This window comes from Strongylocentrotus purpuratus, unplaced genomic scaffold, assembly GCF_000002235.5.
Source record: "Strongylocentrotus purpuratus isolate Spur 01 unplaced genomic scaffold, Spur_5.0 spur5_scaffold_19, whole genome shotgun sequence".
NCBI classification, from domain to species: Eukaryota; Metazoa; Echinodermata; class Echinoidea; order Camarodonta; family Strongylocentrotidae; genus Strongylocentrotus; species Strongylocentrotus purpuratus.
Window position 1 is genome coordinate 21,124,707 of NW_022145604.1, and position 22,823 is coordinate 21,147,529.

The 22,823-nt window shown below is 38.9% G+C and overlaps 1 protein-coding gene across 2 annotated transcripts in view; it reads right to left on the reverse strand.

Annotated features, from left to right (window-relative positions):
- LOC105440918 (mucin-17-like) overlaps window positions 1-22,823 on the reverse strand; it is an 86,715-nt gene that overhangs the window by 10,752 nt on the left and 53,140 nt on the right. The window contains exons 32-43 of one of the 2 annotated variants that reach the window (XR_004064970.1): window positions 22,371-22,652; window positions 16,118-22,030; window positions 15,728-15,805; window positions 15,089-15,406; window positions 13,909-14,196; window positions 11,718-13,286; window positions 9,579-9,662; window positions 7,736-8,044; window positions 7,014-7,178; window positions 6,330-6,444; window positions 5,011-5,384; window positions 2,451-3,912 (exon numbers count right to left, since the gene is read on the reverse strand). Coding sequence is in view for 1 of the 2 variants with exons in the window: in XM_030990570.1 (XP_030846430.1) it covers window positions 3,824-3,912; window positions 5,011-5,384; window positions 6,330-6,444; window positions 7,014-7,178; window positions 7,736-8,044; window positions 9,579-9,662; window positions 11,718-13,286; window positions 13,909-14,196; window positions 15,089-15,406; window positions 15,728-15,805; window positions 16,118-22,030; window positions 22,371-22,652 (9,584 nt within the window). In the remaining variant the exon portion in view is untranslated. Of the gene's footprint in view, window positions 1-1,645; window positions 3,913-5,010; window positions 5,385-6,329; window positions 6,445-7,013; window positions 7,179-7,735; window positions 8,045-9,578; window positions 9,663-11,717; window positions 13,287-13,908; window positions 14,197-15,088; window positions 15,407-15,727; window positions 15,806-16,117; window positions 22,031-22,370; window positions 22,653-22,823 lie in introns of those variants that run through there. The other variant, XM_030990570.1, reaches the window with a different exon arrangement.

The window sequence follows — 22,823 nt, forward strand, 5'->3', positions numbered from 1 at the left end:
AAAAGTACTTTTTGAGTCGCTCGTGCACCAACGCCCTTCTGCCAGCTGGCCGACGAAATCCTCAGTAAAAAGACTATGAAAATATAGAGAAATGGAAAGAGGAGAAAGTTGAAGGATAGTACAGTGTAAGAGGTACAAATACGATAGTTTAAGAAAAGAAAATAACTATAAGACCTGGAGAGTAAATGAGTATATTAGACAAGAAATGTGAGGATTAAAACATAGAATACATATGGTGGTAGTCCAATAAACCTGAGAACAAACAAAACACACACAAAAATAGAGAATCACACAAAAATACTGAAAACAATGGCTTCCCACGTGTAAGTAGTTTATTATTTTATTTAAAAAAAAGGATTCTTAAAGAAATTATTTTACAAGATTTAAAAACATCTACATGTTATTCACCTTTCTTTTTCTTTTGGTTAAGTTTGAAGAAAAGGCCTACTCACATATAAGAACAGGCAAACTAATGATAAAGACTCTTACCTCTACAGTACAAGATTGAAAACAACCAAATGAATGGCATTATTATCCATTTATTTACAGATTTAAAATAGTGTTAAAATTCTGTATATTTCTCTACATGGAAGACACAACATTGTTTAAATGAAGCACCGAATATGATAAGTACACCCGTGAATAAATATACATATTATCTCACAACTGTATATTAAAAATTATTAGAAAGGTATTTAAAAAAGTTTTTACAGGCAAAATAAGAATATATTATTGAGGAGTTTACGTTACACATACATAATTGAATACTGCTTGTCGAAAAGAAAATTTATTATTTTGCTCTATGCAATTTGAGAGAAATACCCATACAAATAGAACAATTTCTACCCTAACACGGACAAGATAAAACTTGCACGAAAGTAAAGAAAATTACCATAAAAACATGAACACATGCAGCTGCCACTTTTGACAAGAACATGTACATTAACGAGTAAAATATAATGAATAAAATTACCTTTTTTTCCAATATATTAAATGCTAATAACGAATCACGATTCTTCACGTTTTCATTTATACTTATAAACAGAAACCGGCAGCAAAGTCAACTAGCACAATATATCACATCATAAATCATTTTTGTAGTACTGTACATGGAAATGTGCTCCAATAAACAAAATTTTAAAAAGCTAAGTGCTATATATATGCAACCTACATGCACACTGAGTTAGAAAATATGAAAGTACACATGTAATATAAAACAAATACATTTGAACTAAATTATGGCAACATAATGATCAATTCTAATGTAAAGAGAAAAACCCAAATAAACCCGCATAGAAAATTAACCATAACACAGTGAATGAGAACAAGAATACACTACCATTTTGCCGAAAAGGTCTAAACAACTTTTGTGTAAAGGCTGACTAACACGTGCTCCTTTGAAAAGTTAATAGGTAGAGATTATGAAAAAGGTTCAATGTACTGTCATACATAATAATAATAAAAGGCATTTCTATAGCGCCGTCTACCTAGAAATTCTATTCCGAGGCGCATTTATTATTACCCCGGCTTTAGCCTAGCTGCCATTACGGCGCTCCAGCATTTCAAGGAATAAGTTCCTGCCAGGTACCCCATTTACCTCACCTGGGTTGAGTGTGGCAAATGAAGATTAACGCCTTGCCAAAGGACATTAGTGCCGTGTCAGGGATCGAACCACGACCTTTGAATTGCAAGTCAAGTGCTTAAACCACTCAACTACGACACTTCTTCATACATATATGTATGTCATTGATATCAGAAACATCTCTGTTGTTTGCTTACAGTATACATTCTATTTACACAATTTTGCTATAAAATCAAGGAGATAGTTTGAGAAGCCAGGTGCAATCCAAATTCAAAGTAAGAACAGAAATATTTGAATTTTTACATCGTGCAGTCTCTGCAGTTTTCTTGGTCCATACCAATAAGTGAATAGAAATATATGCTATCATCATCATCATCTATTAGAGTCAACATTTCACTGCTACGATGGGTTACTAACTTCCATACCATGACGACACTCCCTCCCTCCACTTCTTCTTGTCTTGAGCATCCTCTTCATTTAGACCCACCTTGCTTCTTTCCATGAAGTATTTGGTCTTCTTTTCCCACTTATGAAACCCACTTCCAGATCCCATGTTTTTTTCACATGTTCACCATCTTTCCTTCTTAATACATGACCCGACTATCTTAATCCACTTCTCTTACCACTTCCACCACAATTAAATAAGCAGAACCTATCCCATAATCATTAATTGAAACATGATTCATTATGCTCTATATATACAATGAAGGTCTCATTCTAATCAGTTTGGCAACAAACAATACAATTATTAGGTGAAATTTCTTATCTTGGAAGGTAAGGTAGATTTGTGAAATGTAGTGGCACGAAAATAGGAAAAAAGGAACTGCAAAAATGCATATTAGGTAGTAATGTTTGATGATTGATTTACCATTTCCATTTTCTAACAACATGCCAGAATATATACTTTTTTCAGGAAATACAGTCTCAAACAAAGAAACCTGTACAGGCAGAAGCGTTGTTCCCCCAATATACACTGAACCCAATTTTGTTTGAAAAATGCACTTGAATGAAAAGCCTGCTGAGAAGGAAAACAAATTGTTTATCTTTCAAAATAATGAAAATATATGGTAAATTTAAAAAAGCGAAAAACATGTTTACATTTCATGAATATCACAATGTAATCATCCAATCTTTTGATTATATAGGTGCATATAGCATGTTCAATGTTAGAATACCAGCAATCGCAATCCCCAAATTGCAAACATTTGATGATTTCTTTTTTCACCCCATGTTAAAATAATTTTTTTCTTCAAGCAATATTGCACATTCAACACTTCAATTACATGTAGCACCTTTGGCATGGGATCAGAGAAGGGGAGGAGGGGGGGGGGGGAGGGGGGAGGAGGGGGAAGAGGGGAGGAGGGGAAGAGAGGAGGAGGGAAGGATGCCACATTGTGATAAGAAAATATATTCTCACCATATAAAAACTTGGACAAGCTTTATGTTAATTAGTTTTGCTCAATAGCTTTTGATTCAGATAGAGAAAAATTGTACCGGTATATACACACATCTGTGTCCATGTTGGTAACACCACATGTACTACAGTGCAATTTATGAATGGAATTTTAAAATGTAAAAATAAGCTTTTGAAATTGGCAACATGCTGAGAGACTCAAAATAACTCTTGTCAGTATCAAGGTTTAAATTCCTGTCATTTTTAGAACAAGGTTGAAATAAAAGTAAAATACAATTGTTGCCAATTTGAAGAAAAAGTGATCAATTTATCTATAAAATAATTTGTTCTGAAATTGTTAACAAGTATGAGGACAAGTGTAAAAGTGGATACTTTCTTAATTTTCATACACACAAGGGTTAGAAGCCATGGATATTTAGACACATGTACATCTATCTCCATTACAAAATCATTTTCTTCATATACAGCCATATACAGCCAAATGTTTATATATAGAAATGCAGCAAGTGTGATAAGCAAATGTTCAATTCATTTCATATCAACACTGCATCCAAATAGACTTAATGAAAAAGGTGAAAATAAAGTGCAAAATATCAACCACATACAGTTAGAAACAATCTTACGATATGAAATAAAACATGTTCCCTCAATGATGAAAGGGCCTCTTTCTCAGCTCTAAAAACTGGCAGAAAGCAAATGAAGTTCTGTCTGGTTTAGACATGTACATGATACCACAGCAAAAAGAAATAGTTAAAGAATATTTGGAGTATGATATGTGTACATGATAACCCACATGTATAACAAATATATTATGAAATGATCACCGATCACTCATCACCTTCGCTGAAACGAACTTTTTTAGGAGTTTCTTCAAGTTGGGGTTGCTTAAAGGAAGACACCAAATCTCGAGACGGTGCTGTTGAAAACAAAAAATCAAGGAAAGAATACCTCTAAAATTTGTCAATGAAAATATTTTGTTCTTTCATAGTAATTTGTCTTGTTTACGGCTCCAATTCGAATGCATTCACAGCCTTGCCTAAAAAAGAGGAAAGGTATCCACAGTATTACCATATGATAAGGAAAATTGCTAGTAATGTACATGTAAAAGACTGAGCTGAGGTTATCATGTTTATACTGTTTACTAGTGTGTGAAAAAGTGTGAAACACTGTGGGCATAGAACAAATCAGTGTGTAAGCAACATAATGAGAACAGACACGTCCTTTTACACTTTCAAACTGTTGGCAATGTTTTGATGTGTACGCATTATCTTAACTCCTTTTCAAACTGTGGCAAAGTTTTGCACACTGTGGTCTGAGAGAATCACAGTTTGTGTATCACAGCTGCGTGTGGCTACAAAGGGGATTTTGAATACTTTTCTAGAGCCATCAATGTTTTCACAATGCCTTCACATTAAACTGTTTACACATTATGGCACTGTTTGACAAACTGTGGCACTCCCAAAAACACTGTGGAAACATAACGAGCCAAGTATATAAGCATCACAGTGGGATACACAAAAGGGATTTCGAACATTTTTGGACTGCAAACTGATTGTTCAAACATTTTTTTAATACTATAATGGACTGTGTTCACACTACAGCACATGATACACTGTGATCAAATAGGAGGTGTGGCATATTCAACAGGCAGACTTTTAATTCATATCCTATCTTCTTATTTCTAATTGGCACAGGCATTAAAACTATAATTATATTAAAAAATTCCCATTCTAATCATATAGAGACCTATCTTTCTCCACACTGGTGGATATTCTTAGAGATAATTCAATTACACAGAATAATATACAGTCAAACCTGTCTTAGAGGCAACCTCTCTGTAAAGGCCACCTGTCTTTTAATGGCCATGTATTTTGTCTGCCACAAGAAGTAAATGTAATGTGTGGTGTAGAACCTGTCTATAAAGGCAACCTGTCTACAGTGGCCACTTTCTCTGTTTCCTTTGTGTGGTCTCGACAGACAGGTTTGACTGTAATCATATTCTATGCCAAATCACCGTTAACTGTGTTGACACCCTTATCGTCAACCATAAAGGTCTCGTCTTCACCCGTTGCATCTTCTGTTTCATCCGCTCCTTTGAAAGTGGTGAATTCCTCTCCTTCACTGGGGTCTGTTGGGGGTTCTGTCTCATAAGTAATGATGCTCACAACGTCGATCTTGCCCGGGAGTTCAGCGGCTTCATCTTCAGCTTCAACGCCCCGCTCAACGTCCTGGTTGGAGGTGGACGGACTACTATCCATCTCGTCCACTTCCATACTGGGGTTCGAGTAAGCGAAATCCTGGTAATCGTTGTCTTCAGCCTCAGAGATCCGTCTCTCTTGCATTTCCTGAGGTTTAAAATTGATGCTCTGCTTTTCTTTCTTCCTGCAACTGTGCACAGTAAGCATGAATAAGAAAATGTGTCACATTATAATAAAGATAGTATGAAGCTGTGGTATATTGGTAAATTGACTCTCATATGGGAAGTGCCAGTTCGGTACTTGCTTGGTGTTTATATCCTTGGACAAGGTATTTTGTCCATTTTTTACCCCTTATGTATTGTACGGGTGCCTGGCTGTATTTGTTTGATTGTTTGATTGATTTTATTTCTGCATTCAAAAATATACAAATCCAAATTCAAAGTACAAAAATTCGAACAATAACAAATACAATGAAGAAAATGTTTACAAAAGTACTTAAATGAAAAATCATGTACAATTATATCCTACGATAAACATGTACGAAGCATACAATAAGATAAGAAATATGAAATATTTTCAATAAATTAGAGAGGTAATTTAAAACGCAGGAGACCAACATCGTGAGCGGTTAGGCTGGAGATGGATGGCGGCCTCATATTGCATTAATAATAATTGCACGGCCCTCAAGATGAGCAGCATATATATCGTTTATATTAATGCAGCTACAGATGAAGTATATTCTGCCATCATCATTATTTTTTATAGTGAAACGTTAATATTATTTTTCTTTCCGCACAAGTCTTTCTTAGGAAATTGATGATATTTCAAAGCTCATGAAGAATGTGCATTCTGAATTTAATACACCTGGTGGATTATTCCACCATCTCATTCATATTTCTTTCCTTTTGACAGACAATATGAAAAGGTGGCAAAAAGCATTCAAATTGACTTCCATCTACTTGGCAGTAGACAGAAAGCAGTGATATAATGCTATAGGTCTGTATAATTGTCATGTAGGACAATGTTTTACTTGTACTTTAAAGGATCCACGATATATCCTAATTGTTATTTACTCACATAATTGCATGTATAGTTACTAAATAATTTCTTGAAGAAAACAAAACAGCTGACTTACTCGCAACAAGGCCACGTACTGAGCAAGATCATGAGAAGAATAAGAAGAACACAGAGGAGTATGACGACATAGAACTGAGTCTGGGTAAGGATTGTGCCAAGGTAACCTGATGTTGCTGAAACATTGAAGGATAAACAAAGACATTATACATACTTAGAGAAGAGTTCTATGACACATCCAAATATTCCTTACCTGTGTGACAGTGTCGGTGTCCTAGGCCAGACACGGACACTGTCAGATAGATAAATGATATGCAAATGTCTAATAAAACTCTTTTCTAATTATCTAAACCATCCTGATTAAAAGGATTAGCAATTAAACAAAATTTGTTTGAATATTCCCTAAATATTTCCAGTGGTTTAATTAAACAAAATGCGTTGAATCTTTAAGAGAGAAAAATAAACTTTCATGTTTAAATATAAAAAAAAACACTGGCAAGCTTCCCTTACAAAATTAAGCCTGCTTGTGACATCTTTTTTGTTGCAGATATCAGCTACATAGATTTATCAGAGCATCAAATTAGTCCTGACATGTACGTGTAGCTACATAATCCTTTAAAAACAATTACCAGATGTTGAGTAACAAGGATTTTCTCCCTGGTGACCATTTGATGGACAATATAGATGTCTTACCCCTAGAACATTTAGTATTTCCCCATGTTAATTAATCAAAATGGGTTCTTACTGGCGAGTGGCCCCGTGTTAGTGGGTGCAGAGGGGGCAGGTGTAACCGGTGGCTCCACCCGTCTTCCAGCTATCCACCAGGTGATGTGGGGTGCAATGAAGATCCACTGTCTCATCCCCTGGTCATCCACGATAATCGTGCCACTGCCAGACTCCTCCCAAAAACCTGTGGGAGGAGGAGGGGGAGAGAAAGAGATAAAAGAGAAATATAAAGATGGAGAGAGAAAATATACATTGAGGAAAATGAAAGAGAGGGGGAACCAGAGAGACATATGGCAGTAGAGAGAAAATTAACAATAGGGAAATAGACACAGAGAGAGGGAAACAAAATAGAGATGGATGGAGAAGAAGAAAAAAGGCAAAAGGGCAAAACATACAAGTAGTAAAAAGAAAAATTAGAGAAAATAAGAAAAATAGGAACAGAATGATTATCAACAGTACAGACATTTTCAAATGCAAAAACCTTTAAGAAACTTACAAGTTGCTGTTCAATATTTACATGTACAAATATCCAAAAGTAGATCACTGATCCTAAAAGCTGTATATCCTAGAAACTGAATGTTAATGCAAAGAGCCTTCAATATTCATTATTCAAATGTATGAGTGCTGCCTTTTCCATCATCATATTCTTCATATGCCATCGTGCAGGCAAAACAAACATATATGTAGCAAATCTGAATTTTGTAAAAGATAACTGAGGCATTTCATGTCAGTTGCACTAACCAGTTTCTTCATTGTAGAAGAATGCTGTCAGAGACTCTCCCGCTTCTAATTCGTCAAAAGCTCCCAGCGGCAGCGTGAACGTGATGTCTTCCACTCCCTGGACATCCTCCCCGTTTGAATTGGTCACCGTCAACTCTATTGCTACAAGACTCTGGATGTCCTGGAGGGCACCACTGTCGTCTACGATGACCGTGTGGGGGACCACTTCTGAACCCTCTCCAACAACCAATGCTGCAGCTATAGTAATATTCTCCAAAGAGAGTTGATCGCTCTGGACCCGGGTAAACGCAACATAGTACTCTCCCGTACCTAGATGACAAACAAATGGTTTAATTCCCTAACTGTAATAAACAAATAGTTGATAATATTTTAGCTTATCTGCTCTCTGTATATGTATACTCCTTTTGTTAGACGCTTTGAGAACTTACTATGTTTTGGATTGCGCCATACAAAAAAATTGTCATTATTATCATTATTAATTTAAAATATTCTCAATGTGTACATACATACAATACATAGACAAATGGTTAAATGGAACACAAATTTCTCATTTGTGTTCATTGATTGATTTATTTATTCATCAAGTATATGTTTATCTACATTATGAAACATACATGTACAAGAGAGAGAGAGAGAGAGAGAGAGAGAGAGAGAGAGAGATTAAATAAATATGCCTTGACAGGGTAAACTATAAAGCTGATATTTCCGCATTTTTACTGAATGGAAATTGTTTTCAGATAACTGATATGCATTCATGAGTTTTCAATCGTTTTCTGTGATCCTTTTCCTTGAACCCATCCATTTGTTTGCCAGACCATTCACCTCTCTCGGTATACAAACAAGAACGAAAATCAACTAAACATGTATCATTTGCTTGTGTTATGAATTTCAAAACTACAAAACTAAATTAAATGTCGTTCAAAAAACAAACAAAAATTGATAATCATTTTACCCAAAATTGGGCAATCCCAAATAAATATTTGGGGAGAAATGACAAGGATCTTAAAAGCTGAAGATACAAGATGTTAAAAATGCATCAGATGATAATCATAACAAAATTTGGCTGAACTACTGAGTGCCATGTATTGCAATAAGATAAGAGAAAGGGTAGGTTTAGGATTTAAGGGTAGGGGTATGGTTAAGGGTAGGGTAAAGGGTAGGGTTAGGGGTAGGGGTAAGGTTAGTGTTAGGTGAAAGGTTAGGGGAAGCATAGTGTTAAGGGTAGGGGTAGGGGTAGAGGTAGGGTTAAGGGAAGCATAGATGTAGGGGTAGAGGTAGGGCTACTTGTGTGGTGGGATATTCTGCAGTTGCTCCTAAAATTTCTTATCATCTTAATTTATCAGTCTTACTGTTAGGCTATGGGAGAGGGTTGAGGTTAGGGTTAAGGTTAGGGGAAGGGTTATGGTTATGGTTATGGTTAGGGGTAGGGGTAGGTGTAGGTGTAGGAGTAGGGGTAATGGTAGGGGTAGAGATAGGACTAGGAATAGGTTCAGGGTTAGTACAGTGTTAGGCTGAAGATTATAATTAGTTTTAGGATTAGCGAATAGGGTTAGGCTTAGGATGAGGTTTAGGCATAGAGTTCGGGACAGGGTTAGGTTTAGCTATGGTAAGGGGTGGGGTTAAGATCAGGGTTACGTTTACAATTATGTTAAGGTTACAGAGTTAGGGGTAGGGGTACATGTAGGGACAAAATTAGAAGTAAGGGAAGGGGCAAGTGTATGGGTAGATTTACTTTTCATATTGAGGTTAGGAGTAGGGTATTACAGTTAGAAGTAGGGTTAGAAGTAGGGTTAGGTTTACTTGTGTGGTGGGGTAAATATTCCCAAAATTCTCATCAACTTACTGTTATCAGTCACTTCAAAGACAGAGTATTCCCCAAGTTGGACAGGAGTGACAGTTTGATGTTGAAGAAGTCGAAGAGTGATGTCTAGCATGGAAAAAGAACACATGATCCTAATAATGCAGTACGTTTCAACAATTATTATATACTTCCAGATACATCTACATGTAGTTCACCTTATATGGACATGTATATAAATGATGTTGACATAATCAAATAAATCTCAGTGTGAACTTGTGAACATGGAAGATGCACAAAATTAGAAATTCATGTAGTTGTCCTGATCAACTTACATAACGTGAGGTCTAATATTAGCAAACATTTTAGTCATGCTTTCCAGTGATTAATCCCAGCAACTGTTTTTAACTTCAGGTTAGATATCGCAACTCAGGAGTACTTTCAGTCAGTTTCTTTTCAAATGGAATTCCACTGCAAGAATTCAAGATTGGTTTTAACATGCCATAAAAAGTATTGAAACAAAAACAGACATAAAAAACAACAACTAGGATTGCATTAACCCTTTGACTACTGAATTATCTCATTCCCCTGCATGAGCTTTACTACAAGAGACACTTAGTTCCTAGACAAGGTATTAAAATTGATACTCTAAGACAATCCCAAATACTGAGATAATTACATAAATAGAAAGCTTTTAACCCCCATAATAACACCAAATGGTGTCCACCCGACAAAACAAGTTTAGAATAATGAATTTATTCGAGTAAACTCTACCAAAATATCTAAGTCTGAAACCCGGAAGTGCACGTAGAGTCGGGCCTCTATCCGTGACGTCACGAACGGGAGTCATGGGCTCACAGAGAGTGAATGGCAGTGATATCCCTACGTAAATGCTATCCTGTCAGAGCTTAGATTTGTTGTTGTTAAGGAGTATATTTGATGGATTTTCTGTTTTCATTTGAATGAAGAATAACGAAGCAACATTTTCCAGTCGCTGATTTCTTTTTATATCCTCATATTCACCTATTTGGTAGAGATTTAAGACGAGTTTACTGCTTAGGAATTAAAGTTAAATCGTGCACTTATGAATAGGCGGATGCATTATATTGTCATCAGATGTACATGAGCAGTTTTGTAAAACGAATAGGTCTAGAACTATGATAGTACTTATCATAGATGTGTGTGACTGCCTCAAAAAAGGATACAGTACCAGTTAAACATTTTATGTTGTAAAATATCAAACTTGAACGAGATCATGCAAGCGCGCTTCCCCGGGGGCGCTTCCTCTATAATATTTTGGCGAGTGATGCGGCTCTTGCATGAACGTTCGTGGAGCGAGCAGAATCGGGAGGTAAGACCAAGCCGCTGCTCTAGGCGCTGCTTGCTTGTGATGGAACGTACGTGCGCTAGTTATGTTTATCGGCAATTGCAAGAGAATGAAAGCGACGTTGCCAGCTAAGAAAAACAACTAACAAAGACTAGCTCCTGACTACCGGTGTCAGAATTGGTAGATGAAGGATGTTCAGGGCCAAGGAAGGCGAAAGACATGGGAAAAAGGAAGAAGAAACCATCGGGAGATCGCTGTTGTATGGTAATGAACTGTGCATGGGTAGACAGCTACTGTTCACTCCGTGCCTGGGCCGATTTCAACACCAAAACAAAAATTACATGGTGAAAATATCGACTAATAGCACATCGTTGGCATGTATATGTCATTATTTTTAAAAGGGGAATTGATATTAATACTATGAAGTACTAGGGGAAGGTAAAGAATTGTACATAGAATTATGATTTATTAGACTTTTCAGCCTTAAAAACAAAAATATGCAGAAAATCGTATCACTCTGCACATGTTTGCTATGGAACATCCGGGTACGTGCATATACTCTCTCCCGGACGTGAGGTCATAAATAGTAGACCAGCGTCGTGACTGATCTTCTATGCAAAGACAGGCGGATATTTTAGACATTTCAATTGAGGATTTCGAGTAGACAGAATTTTTTGTGATATACTAAGTAATTGAAAAACTTAAAAATAACATATACTTGCCGTAGGTAACAAATTAAGGGACATTTATTTGCTTAGAGTATCAACTTTAAGTGTAATTCTTGATGTTTATCATAAATTCTAAGGACGATCTAGTTATTAAAACAATACGTAATCCCTGTTACATGCACTACTCACTTTGGTCATCCAAGGGACTCCACTGTAGACCATTACTGGCATAACCAGACTGACTTGCAACGACAGCGATCCTTCCATCTTGCGGTATCACTGCTTCAAACCTTCCAGCACCAGATGCATCAGTGGTCACATTAGTAATGTTTCCACCAAACGATCGAAAGAGCAGTCTAGCATTGGATACAGGCATGTCATTTGTACCCAGTACAGTAACAGAGAGATTGGCAAGGACAGAGCCAGGTGGAAGGATTGTAGCGGTGTTTGGTGGTGATGTTGTACCATTGTCTGGAGATGATGTTGAATCAGTGGCATTCAATTGTAGTGGATCTGTGGCATTCACAGGTGTTGGACCTGTGGCATTCACAGGTGTTGCATCTGTGGCATTCACGGGTGTTGCATCTGTGGCATTAGCAGGTGTTGAATCTGTGGCATTCACAGGTGTTGGACCTGTGGCATTCACAGGTGTTGGATCTGTGGCCTTCATGGGTGTTGCATCTGTGGCATTCAAAGGGGTTGAATCTGTGGCATTTACAGGTGTTGGATCTGTGGAATTCACGGGTGTTGGACCTGTGGCATTCACAGGTGTTGGATCCGTGGAATTCACAGAGGTTGGATCTGTGGCATTCACAGGTGTTGCATCTGTGGCATTCACAGGAGTTGAATCTGTGGCATTCACAGGCGTTGCATCTGTGGCATTCAAAGGGGTTGAATCTGTGGCATTCACAGGAGTTGAATCTGTTTCATTGGCTGGTGTTGCATCTGTAGCATTCACTGATGTTGAATCTGTGGCATTCACAGGTGTTGAATCTGTGGCATTTACAGGTGTTGGATCTGTGGCATTCACAGGTGTTGAATCTGTGGCATTCACAGGTGTTGAATCTGTGGCATTCACTGATGTTGAATCTGTGGCATTAACAGGTGTTGAATCTGTTTCATTGGCTGGTGTTGAATCTGTTGCATTTACAGGTGTTGAATCTGTTGCATTAACAGGGTTTGAATCTGTGGCATTTACAGGAGTCGAATCTGTAGCATTCATAGGTGTTGAATCTGTGGCATTCACAGGTGTTGTAGCTGTGGCATTAACAGGTGTTGAATCTGTTTCATTGGCTGGTGTTGAATCTGTTGCATTAACAGATGTTGAATCTGTTGCATTTACAGGTGTTGAATCTGTGTCATTCACTGATGTTGAATCTGTGGCATTCACAGGTGTTGTAGCTGTGGCATTAACAGGTGTTGAATCTGTGGCATTTACTGGTGTTGAATCTGTTGCATTAACAGGTGTTGAATCTGTTGCATTTACAGGTGTTGAATCTGTGGCATTCACTGATGTTGAATCTGTGGCATTCACAGGTGTTGTAGCTGTGGCATTAACAGGTGTTGAATCTGTGGCATTTACTGATGTTGAATCTGTTGCATTTACAGATGGGGAATCTGTGGATATAGCAGACATAAGAGGCAACACCTCCCCAGCTGCCCACCATGATGCCGTAAATGGTGCCACAAAATTCCAGATCAGCTTGGAGGAGGAGTCATCCGTGGAAACTACACCAACGCCACCTTCGGTCCACAGGCCTGAAGTAAATAGATATGGATGATACACCATAATTAATTTTGCAGAAATTTTAATTTCCACAAAGATTATGACAGTATCATCATTTACAGTTTCATGATATGACAAAAATCCAAGATTCAAGATTTTGTTAAAGATATATCTTCAAAGCCTTCAGAATCTACACATAATTACAATAGTGATGTGTTTGTGAGCAGAATATGTTATACAGATGGTAGGTACAGTACAATATTGGAAAATCTTGTCAATTATGTCCAGAAGATCGTGGCATACATGAGCTTTAATTGTGCACAAAATAAGTTACTGGTAGATGTATTTAATAAGTTGAAATAATGTAGGATGTAGTAACTTCATGAAGTGAAGGATAATTCTGATTGCCATATTTGACATTACTTTTGTGAGAATTTCATTTTCATAAATTTCACACACGGTTCTTGGTTTGTTAAATTACCAAAGCACACAAAATAAGAAGCTGGATATTCACGTTTCTGAATGAATTGTTAATTACCTTTGATAATAATCATGAAAACATTTGTGTCCCCCGTCCAACTACAAAAATATATGTTTAAGAAAACATTAGCTTTATTATTCATTATACAATAAATTCAAACGAACATGGCCTACCTGTGCTTCCATTGAAGTAAAACGCAGTGAGTATGTCGCCGTCTTCCAAACCATCTCTATTGTCAATGGGAAGATTGAATTGAACATCACCAATGCCACCTACTTCCATTCCAGAGCTATCCAACACAGAAAAATACACCGCTACCCGTTGGAGGATGTCATGTCTTTCACCGTTCTCGTCTATGGTAACAAGTTGAGGGACTGTCCGAGAACCACCAGATGCCAGTGTATAGGCAGAAGATACATCAGCAGGTAGGTTAGCGGATGAGAAATTAGCTGACACCAGAGCTATGGGGGGAACAAGCAAAAGACAATGAATACATGGTAAGTGTCTTATAGACAGCGTGTCATAATCTATATCTGGGGCACTGTCAATGAAGTCACGTTTCTCAGTATTGCTTTCACACAAATATAAATCTTGTACTATTCAATACTCTACAATGCATTTTCCTATTCTAGTTTGTTTATTCAACAATTTTATTAAAGACAAGAACATTCAGGATGTAGAAATACATATTCTTAATGACCATTGTCCATGTTACAAAATTCTGTGTTACAGAGAAAACAAGCAATAACAAACGTGTAAAGGCTATAAATAAAGCCTTACATCAAATGTCTTGTTTTTATTTTCATTGAGTAATGTCTAATACCTTCAATCAGGCCTCTGGTTTCATCATCCTATTATCAATAACAACTGTAACATTTCTACAACAAATTTGCCTACAGCCAATCAACTGCAATTATTTAAGTAGCTTACATTTTATAATTATATTATATATTTTTATATTTGGATGTATAGTTTACTTGATTGATCATTGCAGTTTTTTCACTTCTTCACTTTCTTTCTTTTTCCCTCTCTTGCTCCCTGTTCTTGTCTATTCAAGTCTATGTTGTTTCCCCCTTTTTCTTGTAATGATTTATTTGTAATATGATATACCTGAATGATTTGTAATGTTTTTTGTATTAATGATCTACATGTATTTCTATTCATAATTTATCAATTTCATTGTACTGAATTTAATAATGTTCATAATTATGTTGAAAATGTATGTATTATTATCAATCCAACCCTTGGTTGCTATGAATGAATAAAATAAAATAAATAAAATTACATGTACCAAATTTAGTGTATTCTTATTGATAATAAGTGTTATGAAACAGGGCACAGATATTAACTAACCATCTGATGAACATCTCACTCCAGCATCTGCGCTATGATCACAATTGCTCTGCCCGATGCCTAGATGAGGGCAGTCAAACAGGCTTGATTCATTTCCAAAACACATCAAATTATCCAGGAGTATACGTCCAGAACCTTTGCCAAAGGCAGCAATGCCCGGTGCACCTACCGCTCCTGCATAACCGAGACTCCTGCAGGCAACTTGGGCGTCCTCTATGCCCCAGTTGTCATCACAGACGGTTCCCCAGGCTCCATCGTAAAAGAGCTCCACACGACCCTCGTTAACCAAGTTTCCACCTACGAGGCGGATTCCAGGATCTGTGAGGAATATCAAACAAACATATAAATGTTCACATTTGTATATTGCAATTTTAAGTACTCTATGTCATAATTATTATTACGCCAGCCATAACATTCAATTGCTAATCCACACATAGACATAAAATTCAAGATTAAAGTTTTATTGTCCTATATATAGTATAGAATTTCGTTTTTGATTGGTGTAACATTCAGTAAAAATGTTTAAAACATCATGCTTTCAAATTCCGAGAGCCAGAAGGATGTTAACCTCACGTGAAAGTATTAGGATTCCACAGCTTTCTAGAGAAAATGCAATAAACCAGATGTCAAAAGTATTACCTGCCAAAGGTGTTGTAAAAACACTGTTACTACTGACAAGATCTCCAGTCTGCAATTCCATGAGATACACAGTGCGATCTGTAGAAAAATAAATAATTATATGTATTTTTACAATGCAAATCCTAAAAGACGTTTATTCTGCTGGTGATAATTAAGCATTTTTAGGGTTGCAAAATATAGTATATAATTTTGGGGTAGTTTGCATATCAGTAAAAGATAATGTACAGCGTTTTCTTTGCTTACTAATACATATATTTTCACTTTTCTTACTTTCTTTTATCAAAACAAGGGAACTGAGATATACAAAAGATTTTTTGTCGTAATGCAAATCTAACATCCAAATCTAACATATCAAATGTGAAAAAAATAATAATATGTAAGAGAACTCACTTGTTTCTTCTCCATACTGCCAGAGGAAGCCATTAGAAGCATACCCATCTTTGGTGATGATTACTCCAAGATAACCATCTGCAGGAAGGTTGAACTCCATCTCAAATGTAGATTCATTCCCAGTACTCACTTCAGCAAGTATGTTGTCCCCTTCAACGACCAGCAAGTTGCTGTCAATGAGGGGTGTGTTATTGTTGTCAAAGATTGATAGCATAAGATCTGCAGCAATAAAGTTAATAGTGGTGGGAGCTAAGGTTGTTGTCAAATTTGTGATTGGAGGTAATGTACCAGTGGTGGTAGTGTTTCCTGCTGAAGGAGTTGAATAAGTGCCATTCGTCGTTGTTGAATCAGTTCCATTAACAGGTGTTGCATCTGTGGCATTCAAAGGTGTAGAATCTGTGGCATTTAAAGGGGTGGAATCTGTGGCATTTACAGGCATTGGATCTGTTCCATTCACAGGTGTTGCATCTGTTCCATTCACAGGTATTGATTCTGTTCCATTCACAGGTGTTGAATCTGTGGCATTTAAAGGGGTGGAATCTGTGGCATTCACAGGTGATGAATCTGTAGCATTCACAGGTGATGAATCTGTGGCATTAGCTGGAGTTGAATCTGTGGCATTCACAGGTGATGAATCTGTGGCATTCACAGGTGATGAATCTGTGACATTAGCTGGAGTTGAATCTGTGGCATTCACAGGTGATGAATCTGTGGCATTCACAGGTGTTGAATCAGTGGCATTCATAGGCGTTGAATCTGTGGCATTCACAGGTGTTGAATCTGTGGCATTCACAGGTGATGAATCTGTGGCATTCACAGGTGATGAATCTGTGGCAGTAGCTGGAGTTGAATCTGTGGCATTCACAGGTGCTGAATCTGTGGCGTTAACAGGTGTAGAATCAGTGGCATTCATAGGCGTTGAATCTGTGGCATTCACAGGTGTTGAATCTGTGGCGTTAACAGGTGTAGAATCAGTGGCATTCATAGGCGTTGAATCTGTGGCATTCACAGGTGTTGAATCTGTGGCATCTGCTGGTGTTGAATCTGTGGCATTCACAGGAGCTGAATCTGTGGCATTCAAAGGCGTTGAATCAGTGGCATTCACAGGTGTTGAATCAGTGGCGTTAGTGGGTGTAGAATCAGTAACATTCACAGGTGTTGAATCAGTGGCATTCATAGGCATTGAATCTGTTGCATTCGCAGGAGTTGAATCTGTGGCATTCACAGGTGTTGAATCTGTGGCATTCACAGGTGTTGAATCAGTGGCATTCATAGGTGTTGAATCAGTTGCACTCATAGGCATTGAATCTGTTGCATTCACAGGAGTCGAATCTGTGGCATTCACAGGTGTCGCATCTGTTGCATTCACAGGAGTCAAATCTGTGGCATTCATAGGAGTTGAATCAGTGGCATTCATAGGTATTGAATCTGTTGCATTCACAGGAGTCGAATCTGTGGAATTAACAGGTGTTGCATCTGTGGCGTTCAAGGGTGTTGAATCAGTGGCATTCACATTTGTTGAATCAGTGGTGTTAACAAGTGTAGAATCTGTGGCATTCACAGGCGTTGAATCAGTGGCATTCATAGGCATTGAATCTGTTGCATTCACAGGAGTCAAATCTGTGGAATTAACAGGTGTTGCATCTGTGGCGTTCAAAGGTGTTGAATCAGTGGTATTCACAGGGGTTGAATCAGTGGCGTTAACAGGTGTAGAATCGGTGGCATTCACAGGAGTCGAATCTGTGGCATTCACAGGTGTTGCATCTGTGGCGTTCAAAGGTGTTGAATCTGTGGCATTTACAGGTGTTGAATCAGTGGTGTTAACAGGTGTAGAATCTGTGGCATTCACAGGGGTTGAATCTGTGCCGTTCAAAGGGGTTGAATCTGTGGCATTTACAGGTGTTGAATCAGTGGTGTTAACAGGTGTAGAATCTGTGGCATTCACAGGGGTTGAATCTGTGGCGTTCAAAGGGGTTGAATCTGTGGCATTTACATATGTTGAATCAGTGGCGTTAACAGGTGTAGAATCTGTGACATTCACAGGTGTTGCATCTGTTCCATTCATTGGTGTTGAATCTGTTTCATTGGCTGGTGTTGAATCAGTGGCATTTACAGGTTTTGTATCTGTGGCATTCACAGACGTTGCATCTGTGGCGTTCAAAGGTGTTGAATCTGTGGCGTTCAAAAGTGTTGAATCAGTGGCATTCACAGGTGTTGAATCAGTGGCGTTAACAGGTGTATAATCTGTGGCATTCACAGGTGTTGAATCAGTGGCATTCACAGGAGTTGGAACTGTGGCATTCACAGGTGTTGAATCTGTGGCGTTCAAAGGTGTTGCATCTGTTGCATTCACAGGAGTCGAATCTGTGGAATTCACAGGTGTTGCATCTGTGGCGTTCAAGGGTGTTGATTCAGTGGCATTCACAGGGGTTGAATCTGTGGCGTTCAAAGGGGTTGAATCAGTGGCATTCATATTTGTTGAATCAGTGGCGTTAACAGGTGTAGAATCTGTGGCATTCACAGGTGTTGAATCAGTGGCATTCATAGGCATTGAATCTGTTGCATTCACAGGACTCGAATCTGTGTAATTAACAGGTGTTGCATCTGTGGCGTTCAAAGGTGTTGAATCAGTGGCATTCACAGGGGTTGAATCAGTGGCATTAACAGGTGTAGAATCTGTGGCATTCACAGGAGTCGAATCTGTGGCATTCACAGGTATTGCATCCGTGGCGTTCAAAGGTGTTGAAACTGTGGCATTCACAGGTGTTGAATCAGTGGTGTTAACAGGTGTAGAATCTGTGGCATTCAGAGGTGTTGAATCAGTTGCATTCACAGGAGTCGAATCTGTGGCATTCACAGGCATTGAATCTGTGGCATTCACAGGTGATGAATCCGTGACATTCACAGGTGTTGCATCTGTTCCCTTCATTGGTGTTGAATCTGTTTCATTGGCTGGTGTTGAATCAGTGGCAATGACAGGTGTTGAATCAGTGGCATTGACAGGTGTTGAATCGGTGGCATTTATAGACGTTGAATCTGTGGCATTCACAGGCATTGAATCTGTTGCATTCACAGGAGTCGCATCCGTGTCGTTCATAGGCATTGAATCTGTTGCATTCAAAGGTGTTGAATCTGTGGCATTCACATTTGTCGAATCAGTGGCGTTAACAGGTGTAGAATCTGTGGCATTCACAGGTGTTGAATCAGTGGCATTGACAGGTGTTGAATCAGTGGCATTAATAGACGTTGAATCTGTGGCATTCACAGGCATTGAATCTGTTGCATTCACAGGAGACGCATCCGTGGCGTTCATAGGCAGTGAATCTGTTGCATTCACAGGAGTTGAATCTGTGGCATTCACAGGTGTTGAATCGGTGGCATTAACAGGTGTAGTATCTGTGGCATTCACAGGTGTTGAATCTGTGGCGTTCACAGACGTTGCATTTGTTGCGTTCAAAGGTATTGAATCTGTGGCGTTCAAAGGTGTTGAATCAGTGGCATTCACAGGTGTTGAATCAGTGGCGTTAACAGGTGTATAGTCTGTGGAATTCACAGGTGTTGAATCAGTGGCATTCACTGGAGTTGAATCTGTGGCATTCACAGGTGTTGAATCTGTGGCGTTCAAAGGGGTTGAATCTGTGGCATTGACAGGTGTTGAATCAGTGGCATTGACAGGTGTTGAATCAGTGGCATTGACAGGTGTTGAATCAGTGGCATTCACAGGCATTGAATCTGTGGCATTCACAGGAGTCGCATCCGTGGCGTTCATAGGCATTGAATCTGTTGCATTCACAGGAGTTGAATCTGTGGCATTCACAGGTGTTGCATCTGTGGCGTTCAAAGGTGTTGAATCAGTGGCATTGACAGGTGTTGAATCGGTGGCATTTATAGACGTTGAATCTGTGGCATTCACAGGCATTGAATCTGTTGCATTCACAGGAGTCGCATCCGTGTCGTTCATAGGCATTGAATCTGTTGCATTCAAAGGTGTTGAATCTGTGGCATTCACATTTGTCGAATCAGTGGCGTTAACATGTGTAGAATCTGTGGCATTCACAGGTGTTGAATCAGTGGCATTGACAGGTGTTGAATCAGTGGCATTTATAGACGTTGAATCTGTGGCATTCACAGGCATTGAATCTGTTGCATTCACAGGAGACGCATCCGTGGCGTTCATAGGCAGTGAATCTGTTGCATTCACAGGAGTTGAATCTGTGGCATTCACAGGTGTTGAATCGGTGGCATTAACAGGTGTAGTATCTGTGGCATTCACAGGTGTTGAATCTGTGGCGTTCACAGACGTTGCATTTGTTGCGTTCAAAGGTATTGAATCTGTGGCGTTCAAAGGTGTTGAATCAGTGGCATTCACAGGTGTTGAATCAGTGGCGTTAACAGGTGTATAGTCTGTGGAATTCACAGGTGTTGAATCAGTGGCATTCACTGGAGTTGAATCTGTGGCATTCACAGGTGTTGAATCTGTGGCGTTCAAAGGGGTTGAATCTGTGGCATTGACAGGTGTTGAATCAGTGGCATTGACAGGTGTTGAATCAGTGGCATTGACAGGTGTTGAATCAGTGGCATTCACAGGCATTGAATCTGTGGCATTCACAGGAGTCGCATCCGTGGCGTTCATAGGCATTGAATCTGTTGCATTCACAGGAGTTGAATCTGTGGCATTCACAGGTGTTGCATCTGTGGCGTTCAAAGGTGTTGAATCTGTGGCATTCACAGGTGTTGAATCGGTGGCGTTAACAGGTGAGGTATCTGTGGCATTCACAGGTATTGAATCAGTGGCATTCGTAGGCATTGAATCTGTTGCATTCACAGGACCCAAATCTGTGGCATTCACAGGTGTTGAATCTGTGGCATTCATAGGCGTTGAATCTGTGGCATTCACAGGAGTCGCATCCGTGGCATTTAAAGGTGTTGAATCTGTGGCGTTCAAGGGTGTTGAATCAGTGGCATTAACAGGTGAAGAATCGGTGGCATTCACAGGTGTTGAATCAGTGGCGTTAGCAGGTGTAGAATCTGTGACATTCACAGGTGTTGAATCAGTGAGATTTATAGGCGTTGAATCTGTGGCATTCATAGGCATTGAATCTGTGGCATTCACAGCAGTCGCATCTGTGGCATTCACAGGTGTTGAATCAGTGGCGTTCAAAGGTGTTGAATCTGTGGCATTTACAGGTGTTGAATCAGTGGCATTAACAGTTGTTGACTCAGTGGCGTTAACAGGTGTAGAATCTGTGGCATTCACAGGTGTTGAATCAGTGGCATTAACAGGTGTAGAATCGGTGGCATTAACAGGTGTTGAATCTGTGGCATTCATAGGCGTTGTATCAGTGGCGTTACCAGGTGTAGAATCTGTGGCATTCACAGGTGTTGAATCAGTGGCATTCATAGGTGTTGAATCAGTGGCATTCATAGGCATTGAATCTGTTGCATTCACAGGAGTCGAATCTGTGGCATTCACAGGTGTTGCATCTGTGGCATTAAAAGCCGTTGAATCTGTGGCATTCATAGGCGACGAATCTGTTGCATTAACAGGAGCTGAATCTGTTCCATTCATAGGTGTTGAAGTTGTTCCATTCACAGGTGTTGGAGTGGTTATGATTACAGTTGAAGGCGTTGTGGCAACTGTGGTGGCATTTCTGGTGGGAGGAGGTGGCGGTGGTGGTGTTGGTGGAGGTGGTGGGGGAGGTGTGATAGAAACTGTATCTGTGACATTAACAGGTGTTGAAGTTGTTCCATTCACAGGTGTTGCTGTTGTAGCTGCTGTTGTTGTAGCTGGTGGTGGTAGCGTTATTGTGGCAGCCATAAGCCATGAAGATGGCATCTCTGCAGTGTATTTCCAGACAAGATTCGAGACACCATCCAGGATGACCTCTCCTTGACCATCCTCTATCCATAAACCTGCAGGAAGTAAGAAATTTAGAGTGTTAATCTTTAAGCTTGAAGAATATACTGTAAATGTAAGAAGAAACTGTAATTGTATCACAAAAAAACATTTCTGTCTTGAATGAAAATGGAAAACAGCAATCAGAGTAACTTTCTGGAAACTGAAAACTACAGGGAAAGAGAAAGAGAAAGGACAGAAGATCAAGGGTAACATGCAAATCCATCTTGATATTAAGGACATCTCCTTGAGTGAAAGTTTAAAGATATTTCAAGTAAAAGATTTTGGCTTATCATCATTTTGCCTACATAACCTAGGCAGCTTTCATCGAAAGTGTTATTTCTATGGAAACCTTACCTGTCTCCTCATCGTACTGGTAAGCCGTAATGTTATCCCCTTTGCTGAATCCACTATCGGAAGAGATGGGTAGGGTAAAGACCACATTCTGTAAGTCAATCTCTTCGCTGCCTCCAATCTGCAGAAGAGCCAAGTCCATGGCTGCCAATGGATCGATTGGCACGATGTCACCATAGCCATCCTCTGTCAAACCCTGAGGGAGGTAAGATGCAGGTCCATCGCTTGTAGCATAACCAACACTCTGTGGGACTGGCAAGACGTTGGCGCTAAAGCCTACAGTAGCTGTTGATTAAAACAAAATTAAATATAGTCATTGAAGTTTATATTGCTTGTTAAAGACAGCAGGGTAAGGATTAAAAGCTAACTAGCACCTTGATACTAAATTGATTTCCACAGCCAAGATCCTCATTCTGTCTATTGGTGTGCATCTTTAAAACAAAACAAATTCTAGTG